At 42.3% G+C, this 19,466-nt stretch overlaps 2 protein-coding genes across 2 annotated transcripts in view; both read left to right on the top strand.

Annotated features, from left to right (window-relative positions):
- Positions 1-4,107, top strand: part of LOC147462886 (uncharacterized) — a 66,137-nt gene extending 62,030 nt beyond the window's left edge. Inside the window, exon 6 of the mRNA XM_086485877.1 lies at positions 3,764-4,107. Coding sequence (XP_086342003.1) covers positions 3,764-3,865 — 102 coding nt within the window. The 3' untranslated portion in view covers positions 3,866-4,107. The remainder of the gene's footprint in view (positions 1-3,763) is intronic.
- A 1,684-nt stretch (positions 4,108-5,791) lies between these two features.
- On the top strand, positions 5,792-8,018 carry LOC147462885 (metacaspase-6-like). Its single transcript, XM_086527688.1, has 3 exons — positions 5,792-6,059; positions 6,390-6,615; positions 7,121-8,018. The coding sequence occupies exons 1-3, from the start codon at positions 5,919-5,921 to the stop codon at positions 7,942-7,944; spliced, it is 1,191 nt and encodes a 396-aa protein (XP_086383814.1). The 5' UTR covers positions 5,792-5,918; the 3' UTR covers positions 7,945-8,018.
- Positions 8,019-19,466: the final 11,448 nt, after the last annotated feature.

Below are 19,466 nucleotides of genomic sequence, written 5' to 3'. Positions count from 1 at the left end.
TTAAAGCAGATCATATGGCTAGTATTTTTCTAGCACAGATCTTTAAGCATCATGTGATGCCGAAGTCTATTGTGAGTGATCGAGATCCTCGCATGACAGGAGATTTTTGGCATGCTTTGTTTGATAACCTTGGCACGAAGTTGAATTTTTCTTGTGCATATCATCCTCAAACGGATGGATAGAGTGAGATCGCTAATTGTAAGTATTGAATATGTTGAAACCTTATGTGTCAGAGACAGTCTGACGTATTTGTCCCTTGTCGAGTCCGCGTATAACAATACCGTGCATTCGTCTCTACTAGGAAAGCACCTTTTGAGATTCTTTATGGTAAGCCTTTGCTTTCACCGATCCTTGTCACTAAGAATAAGACTTTTGCAGCAGATGAGTTGGTCCGAGTTTGACCAAGTGAACGATGTGACAATTAGAAGTTAGAGAGATGTTGCGAAATGGACAATTTTCTTATTTTTTGAAGTAATTTCTTTTTATTGAAATTAGGATATTTAAATTTGCGCACTTGAACAGGAAGGTTAGGAATTGTTGATCTATTGGAATTATTAAAAGCCATCAAGAACGAACAACCCTATTGTGTCATATGATGGGTGACATTAAGCATCATGAAGGGGTTGTACCATTAGTTCGGTAGGAGAGACCGGAAAACGGATATTCTTGATGTGTCACATGATGGGTGACAAGAGCATCGGAAAGGGAATATTCCTTTGGTATGGCAGGAAACCCAAACTGGAAAAAAGATTACGCGTAAAGATGCAAGCACAAGAGTAAAGATGGGTTTTGAGAAACTTTTGCTAAAAAGCGGAATATCGTCTTTCTAGCGCTACCTTGCAGCCCGATTCTAGCTGGCTCCCCACGGGCTAATCTTGCTGGTGCAGGAGCCTATAAAAGAAACCCGCTCTCTCTCTCTCAGTCTCATAGAGTTGCCAGCGCTAGAACAAAGGAGTACTGCCAGCGGAGAATCTGCAATTGATCAAGAGACGCCAGCACACGGAGTTCGCTTTCCCGTACTTGGAGGGACATGTACCAATTGTGAATTGACAGTACGAGTTGTTTTTTGGATGTTTGTGCTTTTGCAAGTACTCCCTCACGAAGAAGGAGCAAAGAGGCCTCGCCCTATGCTCATAGATTTTGGGAACGGAATCGGGATCAGTCTAATGAGCTCCACGCTCCGTGAACAGACGTAAACATAATTGAGAGCTCGTCTCTCGAGAATCTCCCGCAAGGGAAGGAATTGACCATCGAGTCTGACGAACTAGAACAGAGAGGTCACTTTGGTTCTTGTGCTTGTAAAAAAGATTCTTCCTAATAAAGATTCTCTTTAAGGGGGGGGGGGGGGGGGGGGGGGACCAACCCATCTTCTGGTCCCAAATATTGTGTCAATCTTCTCCCTCATCACTTTTGAGTCGAAAGATTATTTATTCTCAGCTTTTTGATTATTCGTGTGCGTTCCGGTTTGTGACAAGGCCCCTCGGCTGGGATCTGTAGATTGGCTCCATTCTTTAGTGGCTTGACACGTCAGCAGTTTGTGACAGCTGTCAATTGAATTTGAGGCCTATGTCATGACAGATTGGCACCAACTCAATGCAGTTAGTTACTTGCAACAGCTTAGAGGAGTACAATTGGAAGTTTTGTAAAGCTCTCCTTTTAGTAACTTCCTTCAGTTTCGTACCACTGACAGAGCATATTGAGAAGTATTTTTGTGGGCTGCCTAAAGGGCTCTGAAACTACTATACGAAGAACAGATTGGCCTCCCTTGTTGAAAGGAGGCGACACTAGATTCCATGGCAACGTGAAAAGGAGCCAGCCCACACAAAATTCAGCAAAGAAGCCCTTTGCAAAAGCGACTTCTGAAGCGTCCAAAGGGTCTAAAAAGGCAGAGAAAGCTAAGGACTCAGTCGACACGTCTGGAGAACAAGCTAAGAAACAGAAGAAGCCGCCTTAGAGAATATATGCTTTATTTGTGAGAAGCATGGCCATTTTGCAACAGATTGTCCACAGAGAAAGAGGCCAGTTGACTTAGAGGACAAAAGAGGACAAGAAAGGGAAGAAGCTCAAACCCACGACAGGTTTAGTGCCAGATATGGTGAGCGATAGGTGAAACTCAAATGCCAATGAGTTATGTAGAGCGTGGGGTAAAGTTAGGGATCAAACAACGCTTATTTTCTTTGATCTAGGTGCTAAGGAAAACTTTGTCTCACCAAAATTGGCTATCAAGTTCGGCATCAAAGTTAAAGAGCAAAGGCAGGTTTGGCATCTCGTGGTCATTCAGAGTGTGTTACTCCTATCATTGGAAAGCTACGTCTGCATATTCACTCGTATGTGGACACAAAGGGATTTTATATCATGCCACTGGAAGGTGCGATGCACTGTTGGGAACCCTATGGATGTTACGTGTACAGGGAATATTGGATGTCTTCAACAAAAAGGTCACCTTGCAGCATAGAGGCAAAACTCACATCCTGACTGTAAAGCTTAAAGGGGAGTCTGTCCCTATTGTATCAGCTTTGGCTATCACTTTTGTAATTAAAATCATCTTTCTGCGTGCTTGATTTTTGCACGTGATGCTTTAGATAATTGTTAGTCAAATTTATCTGTGTTAGATAAACAAATGTCTGCATTTTTGTGAGAGTTTAGTGATTGTTTTTCTGATTCATTACCGTCCTAGTTGCCGCCAGAGAGGTCTGAGGATCATGGGATAGATTTGGTGCTAGGTTGTAGCTCACCAAATAGACCTCCCTACAGGGTTAGTGCGGCCCAATAGAAAGAGATTATGAGCCAAGTAGAGGAGTTGTTAGAAAAAGGGCTGATTCAACCTAGTTCTTCACCCTTTTGCTCCCCAATGCTTCTAGTCCAAAAAAGGATGGCTCTTTGTGTGTATTGATTACCGTTCGTTAAATGAGAATACCATCAAGAGCAGGTTTCCTATTCCAAGGATTGATGATATTCTTGACCATTTAGAGGGTGTTGCAATTTTCAGCAGGATAGATCTTAAGAATGGATACTATCAGATTTGTTTCAAGGCAGAGGATGTGCACAAGACTGCGTTTAGGACGAGATTTGGTGTGTATGAGTTCTTAGTGATGCCATTTGGTGTGACAAATGCTCTTGCTATGTTATAGGATGATGAATCGGATCTTCTGCCCAAATCAAAAGTTTAATGATGCTGATGCAAAAACGCTAGGGCTGATCTGGTGCAAAAGTGTTGGCTGATTTGATGCAAAAACGCTGGTTGCGATGGAAACGTTGATGGATGGTGAGGAAAACGCTAGGGTATTGTTGGGTATTGGGTACTGATCTTCTGATTTTCCCAATGGGGGAGCAAGGGGTTGCTTATATAGGTTCTTTTGCGATTTGCCCTACTTACTTTTTATAAATGTCATGTCAAAGTCATGTAGTAGTAAATGACTTAAGTGAATGTTCATATGCCTATATACTTAATTGACTATACTTTGCAAGTGAGGGTAGGCAACTATGACCTGCTTGATAATGCACGTCCTTCTAGAGGCTCACAAAGGGCGAGGCTAGATCCTAAGCTAACTAAGACTGACTGTAGATTGTTCCAATAGCTTGTCCACGTGGCTCCAGTGCAATACACACGTAACAATCAAAGGATATTTTTTTACATCATTGTGTGTAATATGTAGGGAAGACATTATTCTTGGCTTCTCCTCTACTTTTCTTTAGATGTGTGCTAATTTTGAAAGTATATTGCCACGCTAAACTCTTAAGATGTGATTGCACTGTTTTGCAGGCGGTGAGGATAATTGTTGACTACGCCATCTCATCGGATGACAAAGCAACTATTTTTGGAGTCAAGCGTTGCAGCCATGGGGACACTTGTAAAAATTGCTGATGACGATCTAGCCGTCCAATGTTCGCTTGTGGGGTTTACAATGCTTGTGTCCATTTGCACTCTATTGGATATGAGCTGTTTGGATGTACTTGCCTGCCTATGTTATAAAGCTTATGCACAAAGAGAACTTACTGACTGAAATCTGATGGCATCTCCGGTGCTTCGTGTTGTACTCTGTATGTAAGGAGTCAAATACAACTTTCTATGGAAGGAGTTCTGCCAAAAAATCACTTTTCCTGGTAGTATGAGGGGTTGCAGCTGAGTAGGGAACATAGTATTGTATGAGTGAACATGGAGGTGATAACGTAAAGTGTATAATGTTCTAGACATCAAGGAAAATTGATGCTATGGTGTAGGCCAATTTTAAAAGGGATTGTCAGCTCAAGGTTCAATGACATTGTGGGTTCTGTTTTCCTCCATTATATAGAGCTTCCAAAATTTTGCATCGTTGCAAAATGTAACCGTCAAACCTTGATACTAATTGTAAGGAAGGCCAATTTTTATAAGGTTCTCCTATTATGATTGACAATAATATTGTGAATGTATGGATTGTTCACCAGGACCTTTTGGGCTTGGGCTCAGGGCCAAGGCCTGCCAGTTACGACTCCCGAGTTAGGGCAATGACAACGTGACTTCTGTTGCGAGGCCAATAAGAAGAGCAGGTGTAGGAGATAGTGAGAGCCGAGGAGAAGAGCTTGAAGCACCCACCACGACCAAAACATGTATTTCTTTTTTTCTTTCTTTTACAAAACTCACAATTATGTGAGTGGAATAACCGTGCTCGACATGAGCCATGGCATCAACCATCACCACGAGATACCAGATGAACAATAAGGAGTACTTGCCAGAATAGGGGAGGCCAGCCCCAACCAAGGCAGACACCAACAAACCATACACAATAGCATACCGAAGAACTAGCCGAAAGGGTGGGGCTCATCGTCCCCATCAGTAAACCACCCCTTTGAAGGTGCCACCATGCTGGCATTGCTGTCACTGACAACCCGCATGCCCGAATAGCGCCTTCAAAAAGATCCGAAACAATAAAGCCACAGCACCAGGACCGATCAAGAGAAAAGCTGGGAAGCCACCACCACAACATCTCCCTTGAGACCAACTCTGAACCTGATATCCGAAAACACCGGCTAAACCACCACGGAGCTGCAGGCCAATGAGGGGGGCCAAACCTCTTCTGAGGACTCCACTTGCTCCCACATGAGCATCTCGATGCCTGCCACACAACCAGGGTTCCCGCAAGAGGAGAGCCAAGGTGAACACCGAAGACCACCAAGCCACTAACCATCTGCACCTGCCAAGGTGAACCTATGTATTCCGAGTCGAAACAAAACCGCTGCCAAGCCCTCCGTACAAAAAAAAAAAAAACGTCTGAGCTGCAAGGATAGAACCGCCTCCGCTGGGAAAGGGCAGCTGGGAGCCCAGATCTAAGAGCTCCCCTGTCCATTGGCCGAAGCCGCACCCCCCAAGAAGACCCGCACACAGAGCAGCCCCGTGAGCGTTCGAAGCGAGAGATGAAGTGGCCCCTAGACCGTCCGCTTGTGAGGCCCTCCCCTCGGTGCAAAGCAGCTAGGGCTGGCGTCCGCATCTTCCGACTACAAAATGTGCCTTCCCTGTTCTCGGCTCTCAGAGCAGGGTCATGTTCTCAAAGCATGTATTTCTTCGCTTGAAGCTGACCTTGTTCGGCTTTGACGAGTGCTTCTACAGAAAGCTACGAGGTTGTTCAAGTTAAGGCATTTATTCACGCTTTTAAGATAAGATCCAACCACTTACGTTACTTAAGCATGGATTTCTTTGCTTGAAATCTAAGTGTTTTGATCATATCTTAAAAGAATAAACACTTACATTACTTAAGCATGGATTTCTTTGCTTGAAGCAATCCAAGTGTTTGGATCATATTTTAAAAGTGTGAATGAATGCATTCGCTTGAACAACTTCATAGCTTTGTGTAGAAGCACTCGTCAAAGCCGAACAAGGTCAGCTATTTAGTGCGCCACACACACATGCGCGCACGCACACACACACACGCACACACACACACATGGGCGGAAAACGAGCAGCAGTGTTGGTGGGTTGTAACTATGGTGGGACGTTGGCGGAGCTAAAGGGGTGCGTCAACGACGTGTGGGCCATGCATTCCACCCTTTGCAAGCGTTTCCACTTCGATGGGGCACACATACAAGTACTCTCTCCATGCTCATATTAAGGGTTTGATGCCAAAAGTACTAGAAATTCACAAATTCACCTTGGCCGAATTGTTTTGCGACGTTCGGCCCCCCCTCAAGAAAAAAAAAAAACACAAAACAAGGAAAACAAACCACACGTACACACATATAAGTACATTTACAATATCCATACATACATACATGTGTGTGTGTCCTTGCACATGCACATATGCGTGTCATTTGACTCAAAAATCAAAATTCTCCCAAATTTTAAAGCAACATTTTGTGCCCTAGCGTGATTTCTCACCATGCTGCATTCCAACTAACTATACAAGAATTTCCTCTAGGTATTGGTAGACAATGACCCTATGCTCACAATGCCAACCGGAGCCAACATTCGCCGAGCTCTTTGCACCACTATTGCTTCCATGTCTAGTTATGATGATATGGTTTTTTTCCACTTTAGTGGACATGGTATCCGGCTACCTCCCCCTAATGTGAGGCCAAGTTGCAAACTTGCCCCTTCACAATATGATGAATGCATTGTACCTTGTGACATGAACCTTCTTACAGGTACACTCTCTACTTAATGGTGACTCTCCCCCCCCCCCCCCCCCCCCCCCCCCCCTCTCTCTCTCTCTCTCTCTCTTTTTGAGGTCTCTTGGGATAGATTCCTACGACGTTAAAATTCTCTTCTTCTCGGGTGTGTGGGTGGGTGTGTTAATAAGAAGAGGAAAATGGTATAACCTTTCTATCACCCAAGTGTGGTAGATTGGTTATGCCATTTCCCTCTTGAATAACAGGTCTTGAGTTCAACTCTCGTCAGATAGATCTTTGAGGTCTCTTGGGATAGATTCCTCTGACGTTAAACTTGTCTTCTTCTCCTCTCTCTCTCTCTCTCTCTCTTTGTGTGTGTGTGTGTGTGTGTGTACATGTAAGTATGTGTGTTTGTGGGTGAATATCTAAAGTGGCTAGCAGTGATGTCATTAATTGATTTGTTATTTTGAACCACTATTTTATTATTTTGAATTTCTTAACATTTTATTTGTTAAAACGCTAACTTTGTGTATTTTTGTAGATGAGGACATACGCGAGGTTGTTGACTTACTTCCAAAAGGGGTAACCTTGACCATTGTCGCAGACTCTTGCTGTAGTGGAGGTCTCATAAAATATGAAAAAGAGCAAATTGGAGATAGTTTTACATATGTAGGTGATACTTCTAACTCTGCCACTGGGATCGAGCCAACAAGTAAAGGTGTTGCTAAGAAAAGGAAAAGATCAATCGGTGTTGGGTCAAGTAGATCATTACCAATCTCAACTTTCATAGAAATTCTTCAAGGGAGAAATGAGAAGAAAGCTATCAATATATCCGATGTGAGACATTCCCTAGTTACTATGTTCAAGGAAGAGTCTAGCATCAAGTTCAAAAATCTTCTCAATGTTGCTTCTAAACTAGTCCCCACTTGCTCCATAGATATTGGTAATGAAAATGAACTCCAATCCACTTCATGCATTTTGGAGTCTTGTTGCCAAAAAGCTAATAGTAGCTCAAGTTTTGACTTACCTAAACCATGTAATGTTAAACTTGGCAAGGCTCCTTGTGAGGATAATGCTATATTAATAAGTGCATGCCAAGCCTATGAGAGTGCTCAGGATGTCATGCCTTCGTATACTACTACGAAAGTTGAATTTGGGCCGCTTACAAAGTCACCTTTTGGGGCAATGACCTATGCCATTCTTACCGTTCTATCACAGCTAGATCCCAACCAAGATATAACAAACTATGACCTCATCATGCACGCAAGAAAGCTACTAGCTGACCATGGACTAACTCAACAACATCCTGGTTTATACTGTTGCGATGATTATGTTAAGGCCACATTTTTATCAAATAAGAAGTAGCACTATGTGTACACACGCAATAATAAACGAAATGCTGATTTTTTGGACATTCAAACTATTTTGTCTTGTTAGTTCTTATATTGATTTACCACTGTTTGTACAAATGAACCTCAAAACTACTTCACAAAGAGCTAGAGCTAAACAAAAGATTTGTATAATATATATATATATATATATATGTGTGTGTGTGTAAATTTGGTGCGAATGTAATGCTTTAAGATGTATTGTGGGGAGGTTGGGCAAGGTGGCCTTGGCATCCGCAAGGGGGGGATCTGTTAAAGAAGAGTGGAGGTCATCTCGGGGGACCAAGGGCCCGGGGGGGCGGGGGGGCTTCTTATGGGTACACACTTATTTTTGGTTCTGTGGTTTGGCGGCTACCCTCTTCCTCTGCTGGGGACGGAAACGGCTCGCCCAGCACTTTCGGTCCCGATATGTAGCGAGTTGGGAATTGTGAAGTAGCATCGTTTGATCACACCCAATGTGATTTGATTGTTACGCCTTCCTCCTTCAACCATCCAAAGTGCAAAATAAAGCAATGCTTTACAAAAAACAAGGTATCATACTGTGTCATCTGAAATGAAAAAGTGGACAGTTTTGATGATGTCATCTAAAATTGGAAAGTGGACACTTGTGTCGAATGCCATTGCATAGGTTGCATTTCATTTTGCTATATGAAGGTGTATTTCTTTGCAAAGTCGATCACAAATACAACCACATCATGTGGGAAGCTACTACTACATTCTTTAGACTGCTGTGATTGCCAATGGGCAACGTAGTTGTGAGTAATGAAGATGCTCAGCTTGGATCTTAAAAGTGCAAGAAACTCTCATGCTTGCATTTCCTTGTTTAGAAGGTCTTTCCTCTTCCTCCTGTTACCTTTCGTGTCTCTACTCTCCACAAATTATGCAAACACCTTTACTGTAATAGACAACCCTTTGTTTCTTGTCTCTAGAGCACAACAAACTAGTTTCTTGATTCCACAATTTTTGCATTTCCCCACAAAGTACTTTTTTTTAATGAAAGGTCTCCTCCTCTCACTTTGGACAGACCACCAACTCCCATAGCTGGGGGACACAAGTGAAAGTATGTACTATGTAAAGGAGTAGACACTAGAACCATCTCCACCAGCATCTAACAACTGCATCTACATTTGCCAACATGGAGGCCCGACTTTTGGGAACGCATGTGATTGAGTGCATCTTTTAAGAAAGACATCTGCACATGATGTTTGCAAACAATTTATATATCTATCCTTCACTCGCAAATAAAGAAAGGCTTTAAATACTCAAAAGCATGCAAGTGAAATTTTGCACTCTGGACTCACTCTAAATGAAGGGCTTTGAATCTAGGAAACAGCTCAACCTGTAAATAATCAAGTCCAGCAATTAGATTCACACATGCCGTAAGATATGCCCCAAATATGCTACCGACTATATAAACATGGAACTTCATGTATGCTATCTAGCAAAAAAATAAACAATATGCTAGTTAGAATGGAGTGTATGCTACTAAGAATACATGTGTATGCAAGGGAGCATGGCCCATATGCTAGTTAACATGGACTATAGGCTATTAAGCATGGACAATATGCTAGTTAGGTTGACTCTATGCTAGTTAGCATGTACTATATGGTGCTAAGCATGCAGTCTATGCTAGCAAGTATGGCATGCACGATACCAAGCATGACCCATATACTAATTGGCATGGCATGTAGGCTATCAAGCATGGAAAAAAGGTAGTTAGCATGGAGTACATGCTAGTTAGCATGCACTATATGGTGCTAAGCATGGAGTCTATGCTACCAAGCATGGTCCATATACTAATTGGCATGGCGTGTAGGCTATCAAGCATGAACGAAAGGTAGTTAGCATGGAGTATAAGCTAGCTAGCATAGCCCATATGCTATCGATGTGGACTGTATGCTACTAAGCATGGCATGTATGCTACCAAGAATGTCCCATATGCTAGCTAGCATGGTATGCAAGCTACTAAGCATAGTGTATATGCTACTTAGTAGGGCGCGCATGCTAGTTAGCATAGCCCATATGCTACTGACCATGGACTTCATGCTACTATCATGGTGTGTATGCTAGTAAGAATGGCATGTATGCCACTTAGCATGGCCCTTATGCTATTGACTATGACTTTATGCTACTAGTCATGGTGTGTATGCTAGTAAGCATGGTATGTATACTACTTAGCATGGCCCATATGCTATCTAGTATGGCATGTAAAGTACCAAGCATAGTGTATATGTTAGTTACCATGTCATGCATGCTACTAATCATAGCGAGTATGCTACTAAACATGGTGTGTGTAAGGTAGTTAGCACGGAGTATATGCTAGCTAGCATATCCCATATGCTATTGATTGTGGAGTGTATGCTACTAAGCATGTCATGTATGCTACCAAGAATGTCCCATTTGCTAGCTAGCATGGTATGCAAGCTACTAAGAATAGTGTATATGCTACTTAGTAGGGCGTGCATGCTAGTTAGCATAGCCCCAATGCTACTAACCATGGAATTTATGCTACTAATCATGGTGTCTATGCTAGTAAGCATGGCATGTATGCCACTCAGCATGTCCCATATGCTACTGACCATGGACTTTATGCTACTAATCATGGTGTGTGTTCTAGTAGGCATGGTATGTATACTACCTAGCATGGCCCATATGCTAGCTAGTATGGCATGTAAGGTATCAAGCATAGTGTATACGCTAGTTACCATGGCATGCATGCTACTAATCATGGCGTGTATGCTACCATGCATGTAATGTAAACTAGTCAAGATGTCGTGTATGCAAGGAAGCATGCTACTTAGCATGGTGTGTATGCTACTAGGCATGGCCTCTATGTTACTGAGCATAAAGTATTGGCTACTAACTATTAGGGGAATATGATAGCAGTAATGAACACAATGTAGTTAGAATATATCGTACATGATCAATAGCAATAACTATGCTAAATAGCATCTCCTCTATGGTCCTTAGCATTACACAAATGGTATAGCTATGGCTCATTGAGTTGTTTGATGTGGCTGCTCCTCTCCCTAATCATTTTCACAAACATCTTGCTTATTGGGAGAAGAACGTGACTTAGCTGCCAAAATGAGTAAACTACAGATCCTTCAATTGCTTCCAACATGCCGCCAATGAAAATAAGACAAAACATGATTTGAGGTGGCTTGGACACTAGACCTTGCCTTATACAAGGATGGTTTTGAGACCTCCATAACCCTTGCTACCTTAGCCATGGGAAAGTCTCCATATGAGTTTATCAGCATTGCCAAAGTACTTTCCTTAAGAAACAAACTCATCTTTTAACAATTGCCAATATTTTGTAGACATTGACTGATAGAGTTGCTGACACTTCGTGTTCCTCCCTCAAGGTTCTATCAAGTAGTCTTGTCATTGTTGGATGCTCCAAAATTCGATTAAGGATCTCCCACTTTATTGTCTTCTCCATGCTTTAGGTCCTATCACTCAATTACTTTACTATCTCATTGTGTTGTTTGATTATTTTTTTGGCATCTGATAACCTTGTATAGCTCTTGCGCTTGCTACGCTCCTGATATTATCTCGTCTTTAAGGCCTTGTACTCCTTGATGAGGGCACATGATTTAAGCTGCTTCTCCAATGGACATAATTAGTTAAAACGTCGGGTCTTATAGGAACTTCTTCCATCAATTTCGTGAGTGCACCCTTGTTGTCCTTAATACAACATGTAGCTTCTTCTTAAGTGTCCACACTAACTCTCACGCACAAAAGAGAGAGAGAGAGAGAGAGAGAGAGAGAGAGAGAGAGAGAGAGAGAGAGAGAGAGAGAGAATTACACCCCCCATGCTTTGAGCTAAAGAGGTGGGAGGGAGTCGTGGACAGTAAGTGTTTGTTTTATTTTTCCTAATAAAAAGGCCCTATATATTTATGGAAACTCATTTTTTTGAATAAGGGAAAAAAATAGCACTTGCTATCTAGCAATGTCCATGGACATGCTATTTGGTAAAAGTTAATATTAGCCATGTACATATAATCTTTGATATTTAGATATAAGCCATATCTCACACTCATTTGTGAAAATGTTTTCCAGCATTTTCTACAAAGCTGTCTAGTTGCATGCACTGAGGATAAAAGAGAACACAGTTGCATTTGGCATAGATGTTGAGATGTCAAATCCTGGATGACTATCACACTGACATTCATCATCACTGGGGCGCCTCGGTGGATACACATATCTTTGCTAGTGATACTACAGATGGACTACACCGAGATGGTCTACCTACCAAAGTGATGGCACACTTATTTACTAAGCTCACTCACTAGTGGTTCATACTAGACCATCGTACTAGTTCCCATTTTATGTTGTATTATCCCTTATGTTTTGGAGACCTCTTATCTTGAGTTTGTGAAGAAGAAGATGTACATTCTTTTGCCTCCATCTTTCTGTGTGTGTGTGATTGCAAGAGCTCAAGCTCTCTCCTTCTCTATCTCTTGACATGGTATCAGAGCTTGGTTGTGTCTGAGGAGCTTGGAGCAGCAAGTAGAAGCAGTCTAGGGAGCAGCTTCGGTATTCCCGGGAGCCAATGTCAACGATCTCCCATTTAGGTGATTCCACCTGGAGAGTGTGCATCTTAGGGTTCTATGTTGTCCTTTGGATTGAAAGTGTGCAGTCAGATTTCCATTTTGGGCACGTTTTGACCCTTGTTTTGGAGTTAGAGTGCGTTCGCGTGTAGAAACGCTAAGGTTCAGGATTCTGTAGATCTACATATAGGTGGTGCAGAAAGCTTTGGTTTTATGCACTATGCACAAACACTATTTAGTATAGTGAAACATGTGTATATATGCAGATTGTGGTTATAGGTGGTAATCGACTATTTTTAGCAGGCTGCTTGAAGACTATGTAAAGGGTTGAAGACATGCCGTCCAACAATGATGGACTTAGCCAGGTTGTCAGTGAGAAGCTGGACAAGAATAACTTCCATGCTTGGAATTTCAGAATGACGAGTTTCCTTATGGGCAAAGGTTATTGGGACTACATTGATGGAGAGCATGAAGTAGCACCACTACTACTAGAGGAAGGTGCAAATGTTGCACAAATTAAGACATTAAAAACTGGAACTAGGAAGCTCGGAAAGTCATGTATTGGCTGTCTGTTAGTGTAGAAGACACTATGATTGAGCATATATAGGATGCTCAATCTCCTAATGAGGCTTGGGACACTCTGCTATCATTGAATGTGACCAACACAAAGGCAAGGAAGCTACAATTGAAGACTGAGCTGAATATTGTGCAGAAGAAAAGTGTGTCCATCAATTAATATTTGCTAAAGATAAACAATATATGTGAGTCACTTGCATCAATTGGTTTTACAGTCGATGATGATAATAAAGTAGAAGTCTGTCTGCAAGGTTTGGGTCCTGAGGAAAAACTTGGCATCTATCTTTGAGAGAACATTCCCTCGTTTACAAATTTGGTGTCCTTATTGATTGTGGAAGAGAAGGAACTTGAGGAAGAATCCTCTATGCAGGGTGGAAACAACTATGAATAGGTCCTTTTCAACAACATAGGAAGAGGATGCGGTACATGTCGTGGACGAGGCCAAGGAAGAGACAACCACCAAACAAAACAGTAGAACAACAATCATGCTCAAAATAGAGGTGGTGGTCAAGGAAACTTTTGAGGTAGGGGGAGTCCAAGAGGTCGTGGAATTGTAAAACGCAATAATGCAGGTCAACATGAAAATGTAGTATGTTCGGGCTATGGAAGAGATGGTCACTTTGAACGTGATTGTTCGGACAGGAGGCATCCAAACAATTATGCAACTACTAGCAGGAATGCAGGTGAGCCCGAGGGGCTATTTGTGATGTAGCACATGTTGAATACCATGTTTGCAAATGTGGAAAAATCAAGTGATAATGTCTGGTATGTGGATTTTGGTGCATCTAATCACATGACCACCCATGGTGAATGGTTTAAGAAAATGCAGACTTTACAAATGTAGAAACTAGGGATGCTACTACACATCTTATTATGCATACAAGAAATGTGCCATTGTCTATGGCAGATGGTAAAGTGAAGTACCTAACTGATCTACATGTACCCAACATTACAAAGAACATGGTTTCTGTTGGGCAAACGGTTGAAGCAGGGTTTACACGTCAGCTTTAACTACGATGGTCTCTTTGTCGAAGAGCATAAGAAGGATGTAAGGCTGGTTGTGCAAGGAAAGAAAGTGGAAAAAATGTTTACTTTGGATGTAAATGTGTCTGAGGTTAATTCTTCCCTGTTTGCACGAGGTGCAGGTGTTGTTCCAGATATACAGTTTTGGCACAAACGTATTGGTCACGTAAATTTGCAGCCCGGCTGAAAATGATGAAGACTAAAGAGATGGTTACAGGTGTACCTATTTTTAAAGTTGCTGAAATGCAGAAAGTATGTGAAGCTTGTCAATTTGGAAAGCAGGCAAACACATCCTTTCCTCATGATAAGCATGTAAGCAAGCATTAGGTGAAATTTGGACTCACAAAGGGGCCCTTTAAGCAGGTTGACTTTACCTCTCTCTACCAAAACGGGCGCATGGATAAATTTTTGCAAACCAACTCCAAAGTTGTCAGAGGTTTGATAGTTATAATGTCCTCTTCAAGCTCTATCCACTGATATATAACACGCCATGCAATTCCTCATATTTTAGAAGATTCTTTTATCGATTCACTTATGATGTGACAACTCTGTCGGAATCTAAGTGAATAAAAAAAAGAATCTTCTAAAATATGAGGAATCTCATGGCGTGCTATATATCACTAGATAGAGCTTGAAGAGGACATTCTAATTGTCAAACCTCCGCCAACTTTGGAGTTTTTTTACAAAAATTTATCCATGCGTCCGTTTTGGTAGAAAGAGGTAAAGTCAAACTCCTAAAAGGTCCCCTTTGTGAGTCCAAATTTCACCTAATGAATGCATTGGATTTAGTGCATACAGATGTATGGGGTCTGACAAAGACTGCATCTATGGGTGGATGTAGATACTATGTGAGTTTCATTGACGACCATACGAGGAAGGTATGGGTCTACTTCATGAAGTAGAAAAGTGAGGTGTTTATGCATTTTCAAAATTTCAAAGTTATGGTTGAAAAACAGACTGTGAAACACGTAAAGTGTCTGAGGTTAGATGGAGGGGGAGAATATTTCTCGAATGAATTCAATGGTTTTTTGAAGAAGCATGGAAATCAGAGGCAGTTTTCATGTAGACATACTCCACAACAAAATGGTGTTGCTGAGCGAAAGAACATGCACATTGCAGAAGTGGCTAGAGCATTGATGCATGAGAAGAACATTCCTCTTCTTCTTCTCTCTTTGTGCGCAGGTCCCAGCAGGACCTGAGCTCTCTATTGGAATTAGGGTTGCAGAGAAACACACACAGCTTGGAGAAGATGAAGGAAGCTCAAGGCACACAATAGAGAGTGTATTACTTAGTGTGCAATGGAAAGATAGATAGCCCTAGAGTGATGGGCGTATATACAATGCATGGGGGAAAAAACCTCCTAAAGAGGGAAAAAATGCCCCGGCGGTCCTAGTGTGTTCACACACATCACTACCACATGTATATGGTAACAAATCCCCCCTGGAGTGATGCGGTGAACGAGAGCTGGCACATGAGTAAAGGGAAGTGCCATGCCCTGAGGACAGGATCAGTCCACAAAGGGGAGTAAGCCCAAAGCTTTGCGGAAAGCTTCAAGCTTCTCACGAGACAATGCCTTTGTGAAAAGATCTGCAAGGTTGTCCTATGTTGGCACATAAGCCAAGCTGATCTCTCCTGCTGAGAGCCTCTCTCTGACATAGTGGTAATGCACCTCAATGTGCTTTGTGCGAGCATGAAAAACTGGGTTCCTCGCAACTGCCAATGCACTTTGATTGTCACTGTAGATAGTGTTGGCAGTGTCCTGTCCAACACCCAAATCAGCCATAAGGCGTCTGAGCCATACACACTCAACCGTAGCTGTGAAGATTGCCCTGTACTCAGCCTCACAACTCGAAGTGGCCACAGTAGGTTGCTTCTTGCTCAATCATGATATACATGAACTGCCAAGCATGAAACAAAAACCACTTGTGGACACTCGTGTGTCAAAACAACCTGCCCAATCCGAGTCCGAAAAAGCATGTAAGTCTGGCGGCAATGATCCCCCCTTGGGATAAAACAAGCCAAGATGTAAAGTGCCACTAAGGTAGTGGAAAATCCTCTTGACAGCCTGCCAATGCTTAGACCCTGGGCTATGCATAAATCTGCTGACCTGTGAGACTGCAAACTGAATATCCGGCCTCGTGTTGCATACATAAATGAGGCAGCCAACAGCAGTTTGGTAAAGAGTGACATGAGTAGGATCACCAACATCATGTAGACTCAACTTCAAACCCGTTTCCATGGGAGTGGCAATAGGTTTGCAATCCTCAAGTCCAAATTTACATAGCAATGTCTCTATGTAACTTTTTTGACACAAGGCAATACCACCATCACACTGCTTAAACTGTATACCCAAATAATGATGCAACATCCCCAAATCTTTCATCTTGAAAATAGCATTCAAATCAGCCTTAAATTCAGCAATATGTCTCTCATTTGGTCCAGTGATCAGCAAATCATCAACATAAAGAACCACGATGAGAAATACATCACCCTCACGCTTTACATACAATGTGATTTCTGCTGGACTATTACGAAAGCCTTGTTTGACCAAATGAGTGTCAGCTTTCTCATACCAAGCACGAGGAGATTGCTTCAACCCATACAAAGCCTTGTTACATTTGCACACTTTGTCCTCTTGTCCTTTTATGACAAAACCGCGAGACTGCGTTACATAAACTTCCTCAAATATGTCACCATTCAAGAAAGCAGCAACAACGTCTGATTGATGTACATCCCAACCAAAATGAGCTGCCAATGCACATAGAAAACGCACAGTAGTCATACGACAAGTGGGAGCAAAAGTCTCTTCATAATCTATGCCTTTTTGCTGTGCATAACCCTTTGCAACAAGTCGAGCCTTATGGCGATCAATCTCACCATCCGGCTTGCGTTTCAACTTGTAAACCCACTTCGTACCAATGGCCTTTTTGCCAGGAGGCAAATCACATAAAGTCCATGTGTCATTTTCTATAAGTGCATCATATTTTGATTGCATGGCAGCCATCCAATTTTCTGAATTTTGTGCTTCATCAAAAGTCAGAGGCTCCTCAACATCATGTAAGCTAGACACAGCCAAAGCATAACAATCTGATGCATAAGATGCATGGCGAGAGCCTGAACGAGTACGACTAGACAAAGGTGCATCCAATTTACTGTCACGCAAAGTGTGCACTAGCCATTTTGGCATACCTCTAGCCTGCTCATTTTCAGCCCTTTCCTCATCAAGTACATCATGTACATCTGCATCAGTAATAGGCTCATCTAAAACATTTTCAGAAACCCCTATAGGCTGTACATTTGCCTCATTGGAACTTACATTCGTATTTCCACCACTAAAAAGAGGCAACAAAGTGTCATAAATGTCCTGTGAGCTTACATTACTGTCTCTAGTACATGACAACAAGGGCTGAACAGAATCTTCCACAAACACTACATCCCGAGAAACCATAATACGTTTTTTTTGCGGATGATACAACCTGTAACCTTTGCTTTCAGCACTATAACCAACAAAAATACATTTGACAGCCTTATCATCCAATTTTCTGCGCTGCACTTGTGGCACCAAAGCATATGCTAAACAGGCAAAAACACGCATGTGCTCAATAGAAGGTTTTCTATCATGCCATGCTTCACATGGAGTAATAGACTGCAAAGCTTTCGTAGGACACCTGTTAAGTACATAAGTGGCACACATAATGGCCTCAAGCCAAAAAGAATGTGACAAAGCTTGACTTTTGACCATACATCGTGCCATTTTCGTCAGTGACCTGTTTTTCCTCTCAGCAACACCATTTTGCTGAGGTGTATAAGGCATTGTACATTGGTGTTTTATCCCACGACTAGCCAGAAATGCATTAAATTCATGAGACATATACTCCCCCCCTCGATCGGAACGGAGGGTGCCCATAGTACATTTCGAGACATTTTCAGCCATACCCAAAAATTGTTTAAAGCACATAAAAACTTCGGACTTCGCTTTAAGTGGAAATACCCATGCATGCCTGGAGTAATCATCAATGAAAGTCACGAAGTACAGGTAATTGCCCAAGGACGGAGTTTGCATGGGCCCACAAACATCACTATGCACAAGCTGCAACTTGCATGTGGCCCGAACTGAACCATCCTTTGGAAACTTAGAACGCTGCATCTTACCCAAAATACAGCCTTCACAAACATGTTTGACAGGTGCTTCAAGAGGTGGCAAAGAAGCAACCATGTCATATTTCTGCAAACGCAGCAAACTGGCAAAATTCAGATGACCAAAACGTGCATGCCAAAGTTTTACATCTGAAATAGCCCTTGAATCTGCAACAGCATTTGCAAAATTTTGTCCACACTTGTCATACAAAGTGAGCTTATACAGCCCACGGCACAAAAGGCCAGATGCAACAATTTCATCACCGAAACTGAGGTCATGAACTATACATCTGTCATCCACAAATTTGACTACAAGTCCAAGTCTAGCAAGTGCGGATACGGACAAGAGATTCTTCTTGATCCTAGGTACGTAAAGTGCATCAACAAGTGTGAAGGAACTTCTATTAGCAGCAGTGAGCACAATCTTTCCAACTCCCTGAACTGGATAAGAGGCGTTGTTGGCACAAGTGATTGAATTCCCATGAGGGACAGACTCGAGAGAGGTAAACAATTCTTGATGTGAGGTAATGTGCTTTGTAGCACCACTGTCGAAATACCACACATGTGAATCTGCAGCAACTGACAAGTATGCATCATGGACATCAGGATTGTAAGTGCACTCTGCGCTAAAAGCCCATTCTGCATCAACATCAGCAACACAATCTCCTTTCACAGAAGACTCAACAATGGTGCAATCCTTGCAGCAAGACCTGCAACATCCTCAACATCGCCTACATCCTCAGAACTAGGATGTACATCAATGCCCTGCACAATGTTCCAGACACCCTTTGACATAAGAACATGTTGCATCATATAAGCCCACATAGGGTAGTTGTCCCCATCCAACCTGTCCTCAGCAGCAAACATCTTGAACACATCTGTGTTGTTGTTGTCAGCCATGGTAAATGCTGCACCTGATGTGAAAACTGCCCGAAAATAGGAGAAATGGAGTGGGAACAACCTGTGCTATATAGCACAAACCGTAGAAGACTATAAGGCACCTGTTATGCAAAAAACGACACTGATAGAAATTCTGCACAAAATGAAGAAATAGCCTGTGCAGTACTGCCTGTAGTGGAAACGGAGGCCGAAATGAGCCCAAATCAAAATTCTGAGCAGACCAAGCTCTTCGAGTACTCCCAAAATTTTTGTCGACTTGCGAACGCTCGCCAAAGCTCACTGAAATCGGAGAAAGTGAGCAGGCGTA

The sequence above is a fragment of the Adiantum capillus-veneris genome, chromosome 2 (assembly GCF_014529385.1).
Source record: "Adiantum capillus-veneris isolate H3 chromosome 2, ASM1452938v2, whole genome shotgun sequence".
Classification (NCBI taxonomy): domain Eukaryota; kingdom Viridiplantae; phylum Streptophyta; class Polypodiopsida; order Polypodiales; family Pteridaceae; genus Adiantum; species Adiantum capillus-veneris.
The sequence above is the reverse complement of the archived record's forward strand: the minus strand, read 5'-3'. Positions and strand labels throughout refer to the sequence as shown.